Source organism: Sinocyclocheilus rhinocerous, unplaced genomic scaffold (assembly GCF_001515625.1).
Source record: "Sinocyclocheilus rhinocerous isolate Xijiao unplaced genomic scaffold, SAMN03320098_v1.1 scaffold1956, whole genome shotgun sequence".
In the NCBI taxonomy this organism is placed as follows: Eukaryota; Metazoa; Chordata; class Actinopteri; order Cypriniformes; family Cyprinidae; genus Sinocyclocheilus; species Sinocyclocheilus rhinocerous.
Genome location: NW_015638932.1, coordinates 376,228 through 393,463, shown reverse-complemented (window position 1 = coordinate 393,463; position 17,236 = coordinate 376,228). Strand labels below are relative to the sequence as shown.

The window sequence follows — 17,236 nt, the reverse complement described above, 5'->3', positions numbered from 1 at the left end:
TCTTGTTATATACACTACATGCACAAATCGGTGGGCGGGGCTAAACAAGCAGTGATGTAGAAGCAGGCATTGATCTTCTTCTGCGGAGGTGGTGTTTAGCCACACTATTATGTCATAAAGTGACACATTCCACAACCTGTCGTTTTGGCAGATTGGCTTCAATATAAGCTGGAATCTTGAGGATGTTTTTATAGTACAGTGATCTCTTATATGTGAAAAGATCTGATTTCTCAGTTCATGACCCCTTTAAAGTGACCCCTTTAAAACAGTTTTTGTATGTTGCTATGGAGTTGCTAGGGTATTCTGAGTGATTAGTGACCTGTTTTGGGTGGTTGCTAAGTAGTTACAAAGGGGATCAGAGTGGTTTTTAGTCTGTTGCTATACAGCTTCTAGGGTGTTGTTAAGGTGTTCTAAATGTTTTTGGCAAGTTTCTAGGGTGTTCTGGGAAATTGCATGGGCATTTAAAGTTGGATGGTTGCTATGTCATTAGTAGGGTGTTTTGGGTGGTTACTAGAATGTTACTAGGTGGTTGCTAAGGCGTTTTGTGTGTTTTTATCACATTTCTATTCAGTTGCTAAGTTGTTTTGAATGCTACTGACCTGTTTTGTGTGGTTTCTAGTTAGTTACTAAGGGGATCAGATGGTTTTAATCTGTTGCTATGTAGTTTCTATGGTGTTGCTAAGCTGTTCTGAATGTGTTTGGAAAGTTGCTAGAGTGTTCTGGGTAATTGCCTTTAGTCTGTTGCTATGCAGTTGAATAGGGAGTCGCTAAGGGAAACATATTGTTTTTTATTCCATTGCAGTTGCTACGTTGTTCTGAGTTGTTTTAATGTGTATTAATGAGAACAACTGACAAAATGAATGAACTTTGAGATAAAACATATAACAAAAAGTTGAATATTTAGTTGACCTCTCAGACTATTTAATAAACAGATCAGCAAACACAAATTCCTTGACTCCCTCTTTCCAGACGTTTCTCAGTCTGTGATCCCGCTCTCCAAAAGCCTGTTGCGCTTCCAGCCTCTGTCTGTCTGTGTTCCTCTGTAATTAGTCCTGTACCCCCACCAACCCTAACGACCACGCAGGCCTTTTCCAGGGCTCCTTCATGTCCTTTAACTCAATTAACCCAAAGGCAAGACCACTGCCCTTCTATCCCTCTTTTCTCCCCCCAGCATCCCCATCCCTCCTTCCTTTTGCCTCCAGGCTGGATTGTTCATTTAGGAAGTTCTCTCAAGTCCTAATGTGTGATGACGCCTGTTACATAAGTTAAAGAGGCTTCTTTCATTTCTTCTTTCACTGTCCCAGAGTTCACCTTTTTCCAGAGCTGGTTCCGCTCTTTTCTCTTTTAAAGAGAGATAATTGATATGCCCTGGATTCACAATAATTCCGGTGCTCGGCCATGTGTCCGTGCATGCTCATTGTGAGGTTTTCTTTGTGTGTGCAGGTTTTTTTTTATGTACAAAAATATGAATGCAAGTGAGTGCATGTGAAAGATGAACCTTCTCGGGAGAAAACAAGATTAAAGCAAAATGAAAAATAAATGCTTAATAATTGCTTGTTTCCCCTAGCATTTTTAGATTGAGTATTTAAGTTTTAACATATGCCATTTTTAATGCATTCCATTTATTTAAATCAGATGTATCTTTTCTTTCTTAGGGACAATGTAAAAGTTGATTTATACAGTGGCCCAAAAAGTATTTGTACACTTATGTCAGACTTAAAATTTGTGAATGGCTATGAATTAGATAAAATATCAAAGCAAGTGGCAAAAGTTTTCTTAGGTTTCGAATGACTAAACAAAAGATACACAGTTTGAAATTAAGGCAAAACACATTGTGGCAGTTTGTAGGTGTGAAACATTAGCATAATAAATTTCACCTGTGTGAACTTGAGGGAAACTGACTTCACTCATCCACTTAAAATCACCTTGAGACCAAGAAAAAAAATGCAAAAACGTTTTGTTTAGAGAACTTGTTTGATCTAATGCAGTGACATTTTAAAGTGTGACTTTAGCATCAAAGTGTCCAAATACTCTCTGGGGCCACTGTATGTAATGTGATGTGTGGTCTATTCATTGTCATGCTTGTTAGTGGATGGATTGTGTGGTTAGTTTCCACAGGAAATGGCAGACAAGCTAAAGTTTCTCAGAAACACATTTGTGAGGTGCATGCTTTCTCGTCACTGACAGAGAGTCATGTCCATATCCTGTGTGTGTGAGAATGTCAGTATACCTACATGCCAGTTGTGATTTGAAACTGTTTTTAAACTTGAGGTTAGGCTGCACAATTTGAAGCTTGAAGTACCTGTAAGGACTATATTTTGTAATATAGTTGACATTTATGCAAGAAAATGTGATTGCCGGCTGATGATGCAAAAGTCACTGCCAAAATGCTGGTTGTTAGGGTGTTCTGGGTGGTTGCTAGGTGATTGCTTATTGGCATAGGTCTAAAACGTCCATCTTTTTGATATTCTGGTCTGTAGATATGGCTCCATCCTTTGATGTAAGTCTATTGTATTGTATTGAATTTATTTACATTAAATTAAATTTTTTAAATTATTTTACTAGGTGATAAATTTGTACATTTCACATTTCTCCTCAAACTGCACAATTTAAGGTACTGCCACAACGAATAAAAAATTATGTAATTTTATATAAAATATTACAAAACTATTACTTGTTTCAATATTTCAACTTGTCAAATTCCACATAATAAGTGACTGTGAATAAGCTACATAAGTTATTTTCATATTTAAATAATATTTCTTTTAAAGTCAAAATATTCATAGTATAATGTAATTGCTGTATAGTGTAATTTTTAAAAGTAAAATAAAAAGTACTATCAATGATTGCATTTCATGATGAATTTATTTCATGTAAGTTATGAAAAGAGCTGGTGCTTGTTGTTGACATGAGAAAGGGTGGGAAGGTGCAGAAGGAGGGTGGAAGAGAAAGGACCATGCAATTATGGAATTTCATCCCTCTTTCTCTCGGAAACTTAATCTTCCCCTGCCTTTGGGTAAAGCCGAAGGCTCATTCAGGCAGGAATGTCAGGACGAGTTTTAGAATGTCGTTTGAGTTTGCAGAGCGAGAGCGAGCGAGGAAATGCTGTATAATTTCATGGTATAAGTTTACAATGGTGCAAGCAAATTACACAAGTAAGATTTTAGCACTTGTAAGTTTATGATTTTACCACAAATTTATAATTTTTTCTTAAATTTAACAAAAAGGTCTGAAATGTAGTGTCAGACTACACGTGCACATTGCATTCCCAGCGTTGCCACAAGGGGCACTATAGCAGACATTAGCATAAACCGTCTTTTCTACAGTCAGTTTTTAGATCATGTACTGGTGGAACAACAGTTTGAAGAGAACATTAGCAGACTAACTAAAACAGTCAACATTTTATATAATTTTATAGCTTTTAGCTTAATAACACTTCCGTTTGGAGCACATACTTGATGGTAACTTTAACTAAACCCTCTCTATCTTAAGCACACATGCAAATGTCTGCATACTTGTTTAAAGTATGTTTCCATCCTAAAGTTCAAAGAAAGTTACTTGTGCACAAAGCCAATGTTGTTTTTAATCAGAATCAGAACATGTTTTATAATGCATACAGATTGTGAATGTGGAGAAATCTGGAAGCCCCTGACTGCCAGAGACACAGATTAAAAACTTCAGGATGGAACACAGACCATGGGCTCTCGTTCCCTGCCCCCATCGAGCACCTCATCCTGCTCTCTCTCTCTCTCTCTCTCGGCACATTGCTGTTTGATTGCTTAAGCCCGGTGGTCAGACAATGGGCGTATAAAGAATGGGCCGCTTCCTTCCTTCTCTCTCCTCTCTCTCTCTCTGCTGCTTGCTTACTCTCTCTCTCCCCTCTCTCTCTCTCTCGTTCTTTTGCTGCACAAATGCACAAATGCGTCTTTTTTCAGATTCTCTTGCTCAATGGGGGTGTCTCTGGATCTGAGGATCTGTTAATAAAAACTATATATATATATATATATATATAGTTTTAGTTTGGATTCTGCAGTGTTCTACCAACTTTTTCAAATTCTACTAACTTTTTTTTTTCTTAACTGTGTTTAACAGTGTTTTTTTTTTTCTCTAAATGTGAATGAATTGTTTCATATCATGCACAATATTTTGACAGCCTGTTGACTGTGATTATGTATTGCACTGCAAAAACAAACAAACAAACAAAAAAATTTATATACAACCATGTATTAAGGCTTATTTAAGGATCTTGAAAATGTGCATGTTATCTTGTTCTGTTAGGTACTTTTCAGTTATTTTAAGCTGACCTCATTCTTTTTTCTTTTATTTTCAAAAAGCACTTTTGATCTTTTGCAGTGTTAAACCCTCAAACCCAAGTTTAGTCCTGTGGTAACCAGTCAGGGTTATCTCTCTTTGCTCGTGTAGCTTGTCCTCATTGACATGGTTAAATTTAGAATGAGGATGGAAGTAATCAATACCCTTTCAAACCATACCAAACATCGATAGATGGGTACATAACGTCTTGAATGACAAATTAAATAACTTCCCAATGGTCTAATCCATTCCTTTTGACGATAACGTTCCGACCTAGGCGAGCACTTAATACTAGTGTTCATTTTTTAAACAAAGTAAGTTCCGTCCCGTCTGTTGTCTGTTTATTGAGGTCAACCCTCCCAGCCTTTATCTGACCCATTTTTCTGCTCAATGGAGAAATCTATATTTCTCCATTTCTCTTGAACTTGGCATGCAATTGCAGCTCTTTCAAAAGGGTGTCATTTTTCCCATCTATCCTTTGTGCTGCCTGCACCCATAACAACACATTTAGCAGCTGCTAAACACTCGCACGCAAAGTAGGAAACATGCGCGTGCGTGCTGTCACACACACACACAATCACACTCAGAGGCTGCCCTGTGAGAATACCAAGCAGGTAGTTGAAGAGGCGGTGAAATAACTGAGGGCCATTGAAAAGTTGGTGAATACACAAGGGTTCGAATGTGGGGGTAAACTGTTGGCCCATTGTCATTTAAAGTAATGTATTTAACCCTTTGCGGGGCTTTCTTGAGCAAACCAACCTCCCGTCACTGCCCTGCCATTCACAGCTTAAAACAATGGGTGGGAGCCAAGCCGGAAAACGACGCACTCGAGCGATCGGGACGGTTTTGTTTTTTGCCGCATAAACGTGGAAGGGGGCTCATCCCTACCGAGGGGTGAAAGCTGGCTGGCTGTCACTCAAAACCTCAGCAAAAAAACAAACATGCGCTAACATGCTGAACAAACAGTGCTAGTAGTGCATATCATGTCACAAGGAAGAAAACGGGAAATAGGCACAGCCTTTTTCTTTGTGACTATACAAAACGAGGCATGCATTGCGAGATCAAAATATATTATTTTAAAGACATTTACTATAAACAATGTAGAATCAACGTCATGACCTTGACATTTTAAGCTGCTTTAGTTTTAAAGAGTGATACCCAACTGATGGTTTGTACTCTTAAAAATGGGTTGCAGTGATGAAAACCACTAAAACTGCAACTAACCATATATTTGTGCATATTTGTTGTAGACCAATTTTGGTGCAAATTCATGACACTTTATTTGGAATGTAAAATCTGAGACCTGAATTTGAGAACCACTACTTTAAAATAATACTTTATTTCAAGTGATTTTGCTCATGCCTTATTCAAATAAAGTTGTGATAATGCAAACGGAGTTATCGGTTATGTTTTAGCAATCATATTTCCCTTTCTGAAAGGTTAAAGATCACACCTTACACAACCGCATCCAATCAACTTGCAGAGTGTCTAGGGAGCAAAAATTTCCTCAAAAGCAGAATTGATAAAGCATCTTGCGTATACCATATCTACACTTAATATTCCCACAGGGCAGTTTCCATAACACAAGCAAGGATTGGCGGGAGCGTAGCAAACAATGGCTTGCCAACAGAAACAATCTCTGATCCTCTTGATGTCAACTAGTGGTTCGCATACTTCAATGATTAAACCAGTGCCAGATGTTTCCCATGGAAGTAAATGCAGCCAGTATCCGCTGCTGGCAGGGGAGGCTGGAAGTTACCCCTGAAGGTCTGGCTCGAGATCAGGGCTTCTTTGTAAAGGAACTGGGGTTGATCGCGATCTGAGATCAGTTTGTTTGGGTGGTTTTATCAGACAAGCTGTTGTTCCAAGTATTGGTGTTAATTATTGGTAATCATAACTTGATGACTTGATCTGTATGCACAGACATCTAAATTCAGTGTGACTATTACATAACTAAAGATTTGTCAAGTTTTCTTGGTCAACCGGAACAACACAAACTAACAGAGTTCTGCAATTTTCCAGTCAAGATTACACACATCTCCAAATGGCCACGGTTAAAGCAAGATCATTCATGAAATAACAGTCAACACCAAACAATAGTCAATGTGGCATTTATAGTGAGCTATATTAAACTTCACTTGATCTCCTTTGTGCAGGAAGATCTCATCGATAGAATCTCTCAGTAACGCACCTATTTTGCTGATTTGCCAACGTACACTATCACTTTCATCGCTTTATTTTCAGATGACCTCGAAACTGAAGCTCTGCGAACATCATCGCTGTCATCATAAACGCAACGTGAAATACGACCCTGACAGAAGATCCATCGGGTAAACAAAGGCGATTGAAAACAGTAGATTTTCTGAAATGGGTCTTTGTGCTCAAAGGCTAAAAACAAGGCCAACAGCAGGCCATAAAGAACACAGAAAATGCATTGTTTAATTTCAAAACGTTAATATATTTTCTATTTTATAGTGAACATATGCATCGGATTTGACACCCTTGTCACCCTTTTTTTGCAGCAACAACAGAGGAGGTTTTGTTTCTCAAAGTTGGGGTGATGCCTATAAAGATGCCTCTCAAAATAAATATTACTTTATAAAATAATAAAACTTCAAATAAATATTTTTACACTAAACAATGTGTTGAAATTAGAAAATAAAGTTTTTCTTAGGGTCACTGTACAATTTACAAGTATAGTTGGAGGGATAATTCATGTATAAGGTTTCTCTTCTATAAGGCAACATATCAAAAGACTGATTGATATACATTCGAAATGAATGTACAACACTATACAAGTTTTATATATGCGTCATATATATGGATCTGTCAAGGTGCCTCTGGTTTGGCACAATGCTTTTCACAGTTGAAATATTATATGTACAAAAATAAAATCTCTCAGAAAAAGAGCTCATTTGCTAATTTACATACTTTGCAGATACTATTCACAAACAGTTAGTTAGGAGAGTCTGTCACCTTTATCAGTCATATTACTGAATGTCAATAGGGCTAACATTCTGTACTTCAGTTTAAAACAAAAACATTATCCCCCTTAAAGAGTGATAGAAAGAGAGAAAGTGGATAAGAGAAAAGCAAAAACAAACAAACAAGCAAACCACTTCAAACCAGTTTTTCCGCCAATCCAATGTCACCTCATGGTCTACAGTGCCAAAACTACAACAATTTGCGAATATTTTTCCACTGCTCTGGAGATAGTCCAAGATAAGGTTATCTTCCCAGTGCTACTCCAGGAACCAAGCCTAATTTATTTCTCAATTCCTTTGTTCTTGCAGCGGCATCCTGGCCGACTGGTGCAGTCGTAGCACGCCTGGCACAACGCCACGCAGCCCTTTGCCGGGAGGTAGCAAAGCAGGCAGGGCAGGAAAATTGCCAGGACGCTTATGGCCGACCACCGCATGCAGCAATGCGACTGGCTGCAAGAGAAGGGCTTGTCCGCGCACACATCCTCATCGTCGCTGGAGCAGTGGTAGAAGAGACCCTTGACGCAGCAGACACAGGTCACGTAGTCCATTGTTGTTGTCGCTGAGCAAAGGCACCTGCGGCCACACATCCAACAGGATGGCAGGGTCCGAGGGCAGGTGCACCCTTCGCACTTGCAGCGGCCACAGTCCTCACAGCGATTCGAGTGCTTTCCATCGGCAGCCTGGCCTGGGGTTGTCGCCAAGGGCTTCAGTTCATCCTGCTTCTGCTCTGAACGTTTGGGCTGCACCCTCACCACCCGATCACCCGTCCTGCCTGCGTTTCCCAAAAGTCTTTGCTCCGATGAAGTGCTGCCCGTACTGGCCCTGGCAGTACTGCGTGACCCGTCGCTGGTGCCACTGATGGATCTGCTCATGCCGCTCCTTGGTGACTGAGGGGCTTGTTGAGGAGTCTGCTGTCCCGCTTGTTGGGCTCTCGGGGAGTTTATATGTTCAGAGAGCTCAATGGAAGCGGTGGAAGTTGGGCTGGAAGGTTGCGAGTCCGTTTTCTGTTGGGAGGCCGGTGGCCGGGGTGCCACCGTCGGGCCCTCTGTGTACTCATTGCTGCTGCGGATGGTCCTGATCTGGTCCAGGGAGAGCACCTGACCCTCCCAAGGCTCTGAGTCCCCAGTCTGGGGTCTGCCACTGTCACGCAAAGCTCGCAGCAAGCCAGAGGAGCCGCTGCCGCCATTTTGAGCTCTCGTCTCCATCTTTACTCTGAAGTGGGAACTCTCCGGCTGGCATTGAACACATCTGAAGTCCTATGGGAAAGGCAGACAGTTAAACGAGAGTATACAGGGAAGTAAATTCCCATAAACTAACCATATGTAAATCATACAAACTAGCCAAAAAGAAAAGGCAGATGGCAAGCTCCTTAATGCAAATCTCCCAACTACTCCCCACCTCAACAGCCCCGGAAGGCTGATCATCAATGGGGCGGGCCTTTACCACCTGCAGCTATCAAGTTCATGGAACATCTAGTAAACTCAAAACCACTTTTGCTCTACAGTGTCTCGGGTGCTGCACATTATCAGATCAAGAATAAATAAGTGCATTGTGTATTGTAAACAAGTGCTATACAATTAACTTTTAATTGAATATTTATTCTTTTGCATTGATTTTGTGTAGCTTGTGTTTTTATTTTAACATTGCAAACACCATTCTCACTGTTCATTCCTTGCAGAGCACATTAGAACTTGTTTGTAAAAGATGGTATACGAAAAAAACAATTAAAAGCAAACCCAACTTCACTTTGTGGTTCAAGCTATTATTTTAGTCATAATGATCCAAAATGATAAACAAATGCAGTTGTTTAAAGAATTTGAAAATGCAATTATTATAAAACTGAAAGAAAAGGTGGTCTTGTATCTGGATAATTCAGGCACAGTGTTAAGTTAATGTAAAAGTTCACATTCGCCGTAATACATTTCCATAGTATTACTGTTAAAATAAAATTAGGAAGTTACTAATCTAGCATCTGACGTGCATAGGAGCAATAACATGACGTCCACAAATGTATTATGATGCTATCAATGGAGGGCAGAGCTCTTGGCACAAAAAAAACAAACAAACAAAAAAACTTGTATACAGAAAAATAAAATATCCACGTGTTGAAGTGAAAAAACATGAAACCATACATCTCAGCCGGGACCCTCAGCACCAGTTGAGTTCAATCTAAATAACACTACCCCAAATTACCATATCAATGCACAATCTCTCTTTCCATGGAGAGGCCCAATCAGCAAAATGTCTGTTAAACATCTGTTTATCTCCTCACTGCTATTTAAACTTCTGATCTGGGTTATCAGCATGCATACTAACTTTATAACAATACTTAACTTGGTTGAACCTTGCATAGAGTACAAAACCATTTTTTATTCTTCTTTGCAACAGCAGCCAAAGTTTTTATTTTTTATTATTATCAAAATGTTTAGTGTTACGTCTTATAGGTTTTTATTGAGAGAAAAAGAAAAGAAAAGAAAAAAGCTTATAACGTAGATGACATTTATCAATGTCTATTCGCAACTTTAAATGAGACAAAAATGTAAATGTGTAAAGTTTTTATTAAAATCATAGTGGGTCTTCATAATGGTTTTTATAATAAACGTGCAGCTGTAGATGACGTTTTTCAATAGTGATTAGCAACTTTAAATGAACAGTAAGTCAAAGTAAGTACGTAGGGAACAGATCCGTATGGCAACTATTTGCACAGCTGCGAGAATGGCGCGGTGCATGAGCACTGGAAAAAGTCACGAAGAGCACGAAGATCTATAATATAAATGCACGACTAAATAAACAATAAGCAATAAATGAAACTAAAATAAAAATCCACTGCAAAAAAGTTGTATCACATGTCACTTACCGTGATCTCACCACCTCAACCCCCTATTTGTGTTGTGAAGAGTATATCCTACTAGTAGGAATTTCTCTTTGGTTAGTCCTCAATTCATTGGGAGATTCATTCACAAAAATCCCGATGATAGCAAACACTCGCGCGTCCTCGTATTTGCGTATTTTTCCGCGCAGCTCGCGCGAAACAATAACACCTGAATTTTATTCCAAGTAGAACGCGGTGTAGTTTAACTTGTGCTGTTAAACCACTAATAATGCCAAAAAGAAAATAAGTTCCAGAATCCAACAAAATGAGCCGAGTTTATAGAAAAAAAATAAATAAAGAAGTACTTTTTTCAAGAAGTAGCGTTGCGGTTCGCAAGTTGAATGTTTGGCTGCATGGCACACACTGTGCTGATTTCAAGTTTTTTTCAGCTCTTGTTTTTTCTTCTTTCCGGAGAGGAGGTCGGGTTTATGCTGTAAATGGCGTCATGTGGAAGTGAAGGGGGTGAACAGAGTAGCTGTTGTCCCAGAGGATATATCGTATCCGGTTCCAGCTCATTGGCTCTGCAGGACTCAACATTCACTCCCTGTGTGTGTGTGTGTGTGTGTGTGTGTGTGTCAGAACAGAACACTAGCACAAGGACGTTAGATTCATTTTAGCGAATCTGCTCACTCGAACGATTCGGTTCAATGAACCAATTCAAAGAGCCGCCTCACCAATTCTTTTGAGTTATTCGTCAAATGTGCTACGTCTTGTTGTTGTGACAGTGGCGGTTCTAGCTTGTATGGCGCCCTGGGCGAACCACCCCTTCTACCCCTTCTTGATTTTATTTTGAATTTGATTTTATTAGAAAACTGCGTTTGGCATTTAGACTATTATTTATTTCATAATGTCAAAAGGCTCCGCGGTCTGGATGGACGCATCTTGCCAGTTGGCAACCCCTGGTTATAGATTATGCCCAGTGTTGTATTATTTATGCACATTATTCAACAACTTTTAGTTGAGAGGGTCTAGGTCGACTTTTTAAAGACGTTTCTGTCAGGTTTGTTTCTTGAAACCAAAATTCTGTTTACAGTGAGCTAAATGTTAACTATGGTCTATAAAATAGGGTGACCATACGTGCCTTTTTTTCCCGGACACGTCCTGGCCAGGATTTCTATATGGCCTAAATAGGTTTTGCGCTGCGCAGACCGATCGGTGTATGACATCAAATTACAGTGAGAGCTGTAGAATAGAAAGCAGACGGCTACTCATGCTTTCGAATCGCTCTCACAGTACTTTGATGTCATACACCGATCGGTCTGCGCAGCGCCGCTTCAGGTCGAACAAACCTAATGTGTATGCCTATTTGCATCGCTTTGACCTTTCTTTGTAGATCCGACCTTCTCGTATGACACGATTGGTCGATTATGTGCAATGCCTGCATGTTATTGGTCAAACTACTTTTCGATCATTACATTCAGCAAGTATGAAAACAGGAAACAAACAAACAAAAAAAATCTGGATATTTTAGGCAATATAGAAATCCTGGCCATGCAGGACGTGTCTGGGAAAAAGGGCACGTGTGTTCACCCTACTATAAAATACATTTTAAACAAATCACTAATCACATAAACTTAAGTGATACATGACGACAATACTTGTGTTTTGTTGATACAGTGTCAAAAATTGATCATAACGGAAACCGAGCAGCCTGTTGTTACCTCCTCAGTCAAACTTCAGCACACGCTTGTATTCTAACGTTTGTGGTAGGCTAACTGAAAAATCTAAAACTGTTGAATTGCATAAAGTTATGTGTATAATAATAATAATAATAATAATAATAATAATAATAATAATAATGTTAACAGTTTTTCTACTAAACCAAACAGTACAGTAGAATGTGCTAATCGGTTCAACAGAATCATTCAAATGAATCTGTTCATTCAAAAGATTCATTCGCAAATCAGATATCCCTACAGAGAACACTGCCTCCGTCTTTCACGGCCTAAACATTTGCGCAGGAGCGCTTATTGCTCAACCACTGCTGATACTTATGTTTATAACATTAACGCACCTTCTTCTCTTTTTGAAGACTTTTCAAAGATACATAAGTGGTAAAAGCTTAATTTGTTGCAATGTTCAACTTTTTTCTGTTCTTAAACATCCAATCATCTTCCTTTGTGCAGTTGTTCTGGCCACCATGTATGAGTTCAGTTTTTAGACTTGTATTTTCTTACCTGTATTCAACATTATTATTATTATTATTATTATTATTATTATTATTATTGCATTTAACTCAATGGAAAAAAATTAAATAATTGAGTCTATTACTGCTCTCTAGTGGCATGATATCCATGATGCACCGATGTCAGGCTGGAAAACAGAATTAAATAATATTTAAATATAATGGGCAATATGATAAACATAACAAAGTTGTATATACAAAAGAGAAAATACAAACAAAAAAGTCTGATCCAGTTAAATCCGATCTAGTGGTGATAGTGGATGAAAGACACCAATACAACAAGTTTACTTAGCATGGAAATAGCTTCTATACAAAGCCGCTTTATAATGTATGGACCATTGTGGGCTAATAGGAAGTACTCCCACAGGAGAATGTAGTCTTCTTCAAGTACCCCCCTTGACACATTGTCTGTCTGTCTCTCTAGCAACTTTTCTTTTAAAAGGCTGCAACGCAATAACAGGCAAGGCTACTTCTGTGTTATCAAAAGGAGGGGGTGAACAAATGCACCTTGAGGTGGCCTCAAATGAACATGGAGAGTCAAAGAGGAAACGAGCAGAGAGTGAGCGAGTTCCCAACCCCATGAGACTCCACCATCTCCAGCTGAGCGGCCCCTTTTGTTCAGGGCCTCCTTTTCACCAGCCAAAGGTGAAAAGGTAACTGACAGGGGGCTTTGTGCCTGGTCATGGGGACTCCCATTGGCCAAGAACGCCCAGATTCCCTTGGTCACACATTGTCAATGGGGTCCATGAGGAAATGGGAGAAGTGGGTTGGACGAGGATGCAGGGAAAAGTCTTTTAGAATAAGACACATAACAAATAGTAGGGTGAATCACATGGGAACTGTCAAGTAATGTCTTGGTTGTATACGAAATGAAATATTGCAAACAAAACATTGCATACATTTTGTATTGTGACACTTTTTGACAGATCAATTGTAAAGTAGGCTACATTTGTAAAGTATCATTCAAAATATAAAACATTGTAATATATATTGTACTGAATTTAATTCATGCTAATTTTGTAAAAAAAAAAAAAAACTAGATTTTATTGCATTTCAGTCATGCAAATGTTGTGTGACAATTTGTTTAGCTGTCATGAAAATATTGTAACAGTAAAACAAACCTTAAGCATATTTTTATTAGTATTTCATCATTATTATACATTTTTTTTCTTCTGATTTTGGAGTGAAAAATAACCCCGACATGCATAAATAAATAAATAAATACCCTCTGACTCTCTATCTTCTAGCTTGCAAAAATAACACTTGTGCCTAACTAATCCTAAATAAGTCTTCTGGCATTATTTCCAAGTGTACCTCTTCAAGCAACAGCTGTCTTTCTGTTTCTTTGATTGTTTTATCGCCCCCATCCAAAGCACCCCCAAACAAAAGCTTATATACTTTGTAAAGATAAAGAGGAAGCAGTGGACAAAATGCATACAGATGGTTTAGCTTTGAGCAAAGCTCAATGTGACATGAATTTGTGAGCTTAATACAGTTGCTTGACATTTTCCTTTCTTAGTGTCATTTATTTTTCTTCTTGTTCTGGGAGATAAGTTCCACTGTCACCTCAGGCTTTACCATGGTTCAAGACAATTTTGTTGGAAGAGACACGGAAATAGCGAGAAGTTTCAATTACGTCCCTTAATTTTTGTAATGTTTTCTGTTGAAAAGCAGAAAGTCTTAGACTTCATCACAGCACACAATTTCATTTATTTACAGATGAGTTTTGCATTTGCAAGCACTTTTTTTTCTTTAGGAAATGTAACAAATCTAGTTTATTTTATTATCATGTTTTGGACAGCAATGTTAAACCAATCTCCTCTTCACAGTCGTTTAAATATAATTTACCAACCCTTGTTATTTCCACTGGCATGCTCAGTGTTGCTTGAAACAAAACCAAAAACCACAAAGTGTCAGTCTGTGCTCAGAAACACATGTTAGTCACAGTCGGTAACATCTCCAAAATATTTGACAGATAATCACGGGAATGTCTGAGTGGATGTTGTACATGTACAATTCTATTTGTTTGTTAGGAAGAGAAACCATATATCCGTTTGCTCGTGTGTTGGAGTGAACCACATGGGTAGAGAGTGGGTGTTAAAGAAAAAGAAAGAAAAAATGTGAAGAACGAGTGCAAGGATGCACATGCGGACATGGAGCCAAGTAATAATGACCCTTGGTGAGCTCTAGGCATCGGAAGGAAACACAGAGTGCCCTGTAATTAGGCATTTTATAATGTGTACCAAATTCTTTGATAATGCAACAAGGGGACGGTGGAGGGGGGCTGATTCAAAACCACAATAGTTGACTCTGGAGCCAGTTAGCCCAATTAAAACAGGTTATGCACAGTCATTACGCTAGGTCGGACAGATCTCATAGGAAGTTTGGGCCTCGTATAAAGAAAAAAAAAGTTTCTTGGAGCCCGAGGGCGAGCTGCATGGGCTTCGCCTGGCATCGTTTAGCCGTTCTCGCACTTCCAAGGAGGTATGCCAGATTTGAAGTAATGAAATCTTTGCCCTTGATTTGCCTGTGAATAGCATTGGCGATACTCTGGGTTTTGCTTTGATAGCAGGGCCACCTCTGTGACAAGTTCCAGAACGCCACATTTGGAAAGATAATTAGAAAAGACAATGGACTGCAAAACGGGTTTAATAACCTCATCATATTTGGTAGAAATGTCTAAAATGTTTCATCCTTTCAGATGTTTCAGCACAGTTTGTAAGGAACCACATAGCAACCACCATGCAACGCAGTGAAACACTCACATTTGTAACAGCATAGAACATCGTATCAACCACATAGCAATACACCCAAAACAATCATAATACTTCAGAACTGCATAGCAACCACTTAGCAATGCAGTGAACACTCAGAACACCCTATCAACAGCATAGCAACACTCTAGCAAGCACACAGCAACACATTCAAAACACTCAGAATACTTAAGAACTGTACAGCAACCAACTAGCAATGCAGCGAAGACTCAGAACACCCTATAGCAATCCCATAGCAGCACTTAAAACACATACGATCATAGCAACCACCTAAATTACCCTAGCAACAGCATAGCTCAAACTATATGATTTTGTGCTCTTTAGATGTGGCTCCTTCAAATGAAGTCTGTAGGACTTTATCAATCATGTCTGTAGTCCAAGGTTACGTACTGAGGTTTATGGGGTTTGAAGCTTAATATATTCTTAATATATTCTGTTCTGGGAAATGCACAAGTTATGCAAGAAAATATGAAATAAAAATACATTTTGGTGGGCCTTTCATAGCTGAGACATAAAGTGACTCTCATTGTAAAATTAGTCAAAACAATTTACTTCTCTCTCACATAAGATTAAATCACCAGCACACTGCAAACAATATTAAGACTTACTGCAGAGCATTTGCTTTTAGACGTGAAAAGGAAAAAAGTTGCATAAACAAGTATTTTTCTTTAAATCATTTTTTATAGTTAAGAGGTTCCACTTCTTCCTTTTTGCCTCAATCTCTCAAAACGAGCTCACATACAAAAGTGACAAATCAAGCCCTTCATTTTCTTTTAAATTCTGAGTCCTTTGAACTCATGAAATATCCATTGGATCCTTGGACAGCTCGTGTCCCCTTCAGACCCCCAAACACACACTTTTTTTGCTCACACACAGCAGAATGTTTTAGGTTCAGATGAAAACCATTACACAAATTTTGCGGTTCCTGTTTTTATATCCTCTTCTCCGGCAGTCATCTGGGACAAAGAAATGGATACTTGGCAAGCTCTTCTTCCTCCAGAAAAAGAAATGAATAACAATCCCGTCTCCTCAAATTTTGCTTCCGCAAAGAGTACTTTTCCAGATGGAACTCTTGACATGCAACATACACGCACACACACAGACACATACACACTGAGAGATAAATAGAAAATCAGTGAACCCATTTGAAGAGGTAAACAAATCTAATACTGATACAAAACACTACAAATAAAGTGCTGGAGTATTTTTGTTTAAATCATGGAGGCTTATACACTAGTTTCTATTTTGCATTTTAATGTGATACAAAATATTTTATTTAATATTTTATTTCTATATCTATCCATCCATCCATCCATCCATCCATACTTAAATTAATTTTAGTTGAGTTGAAATGTTTATATTTCGAATTGTAATGCAAAAAGTTTTATTAGAAATAATAATTGCTTGGTTTCCTTGGAATTATTTATATGCATAGTTTTAGGATATCAAATTGAAATGTAATAAAAAAGTTATTGAAAATCTTTGATTGAGGCAAAAACTGCAAGAAGATGTGCAAAAACTATAATGGAAATGCAATGTTTTTGCAATATTCATATATAATATTTATATATATTCATATCTATCTATCTATCTATCTATCTATCTATGTATCTATCTATCTATCTGTCAAATGCTGAAAATACGTATTTATTTGTACGTTTAGATGCTGAAAATACGTCAGTATTGTACGTTTTAGTGCCTGTAAAAACGTAAGTGAATGTACGTTTTATAGTACCACATTTTACGTAAAATACATACAAATTATCATGAGATCACGTTGAATAAACAAACCTAATCTCCATTTAAGTGCCTCATTTTACGATGTAAACATAGCAGGGTCGAAGAACTGCTGTCTTCTTGCTCAACTTTTTTTTTTTGACCATGCTATGTTGGAATGCAAAATTTCTCATTAAAATGTATTAAAAGAAAGAACTGTGTCTGCAGCTCAGTTTCAGTCGTGGCGCACGCGTTCGCACAAACTCTCCTTGTTTGGCTCTAGACGCGGCCGCTGGTTTATAGCCACACGTGGACACAGCCAAGCTTTGTTCTGCGAGCTGCAGTGGTTAATCTAGCCCCTGTATCTTTAACTGAGTAAAAAAAAAAAAAAAAA

General features: G+C 38.4%; 1 protein-coding gene and 1 long non-coding RNA gene across 3 annotated transcripts in view; both read right to left on the bottom strand.

The window, feature by feature from the left end:
• Positions 1-5,917: 5,917 nt before the first annotated feature.
• The window catches only part of LOC107750050 (uncharacterized), a 13,895-nt gene continuing 2,576 nt past the window's right edge, over positions 5,918-17,236 (bottom strand). Inside the window, exons 2-3 of the long non-coding RNA XR_001641109.1 lie at positions 16,974-16,975; positions 5,918-6,222 (exon numbers count right to left, since the gene is read on the bottom strand). This is a non-coding gene — a long non-coding RNA (uncharacterized LOC107750050). The remainder of the gene's footprint in view (positions 6,223-16,973; positions 16,976-17,236) is intronic.
• On the bottom strand, positions 6,355-10,676 carry LOC107750049 (protein sprouty homolog 2-like). Of its 2 annotated transcripts, none has more exons than XM_016565307.1 (2): positions 10,153-10,676; positions 6,355-8,543 (listed from the first exon to the last, which is right to left on the bottom strand). In XM_016565307.1, exon 2 carries the CDS (start codon positions 8,498-8,500, stop codon positions 7,577-7,579), a length of 924 nt encoding a protein of 307 aa, XP_016420793.1. In that variant the 5' UTR covers positions 8,501-8,543; positions 10,153-10,676; the 3' UTR covers positions 6,355-7,576. The 2 variants fall into 2 exon arrangements, with proteins under 2 accessions (XP_016420793.1, XP_016420792.1); XM_016565306.1 differs by having other exon boundaries at positions 6,355-8,551; positions 10,153-10,675.

What these genes read in the sequence shown, in the direction of transcription:
- LOC107750049 (XM_016565307.1), bottom strand. Translation starts at nt 8,500, where the DNA reads ATGGAGACGAGAGCTCAAAATGGCGGCAGCGGCTCCTCTGGCTTGCTG.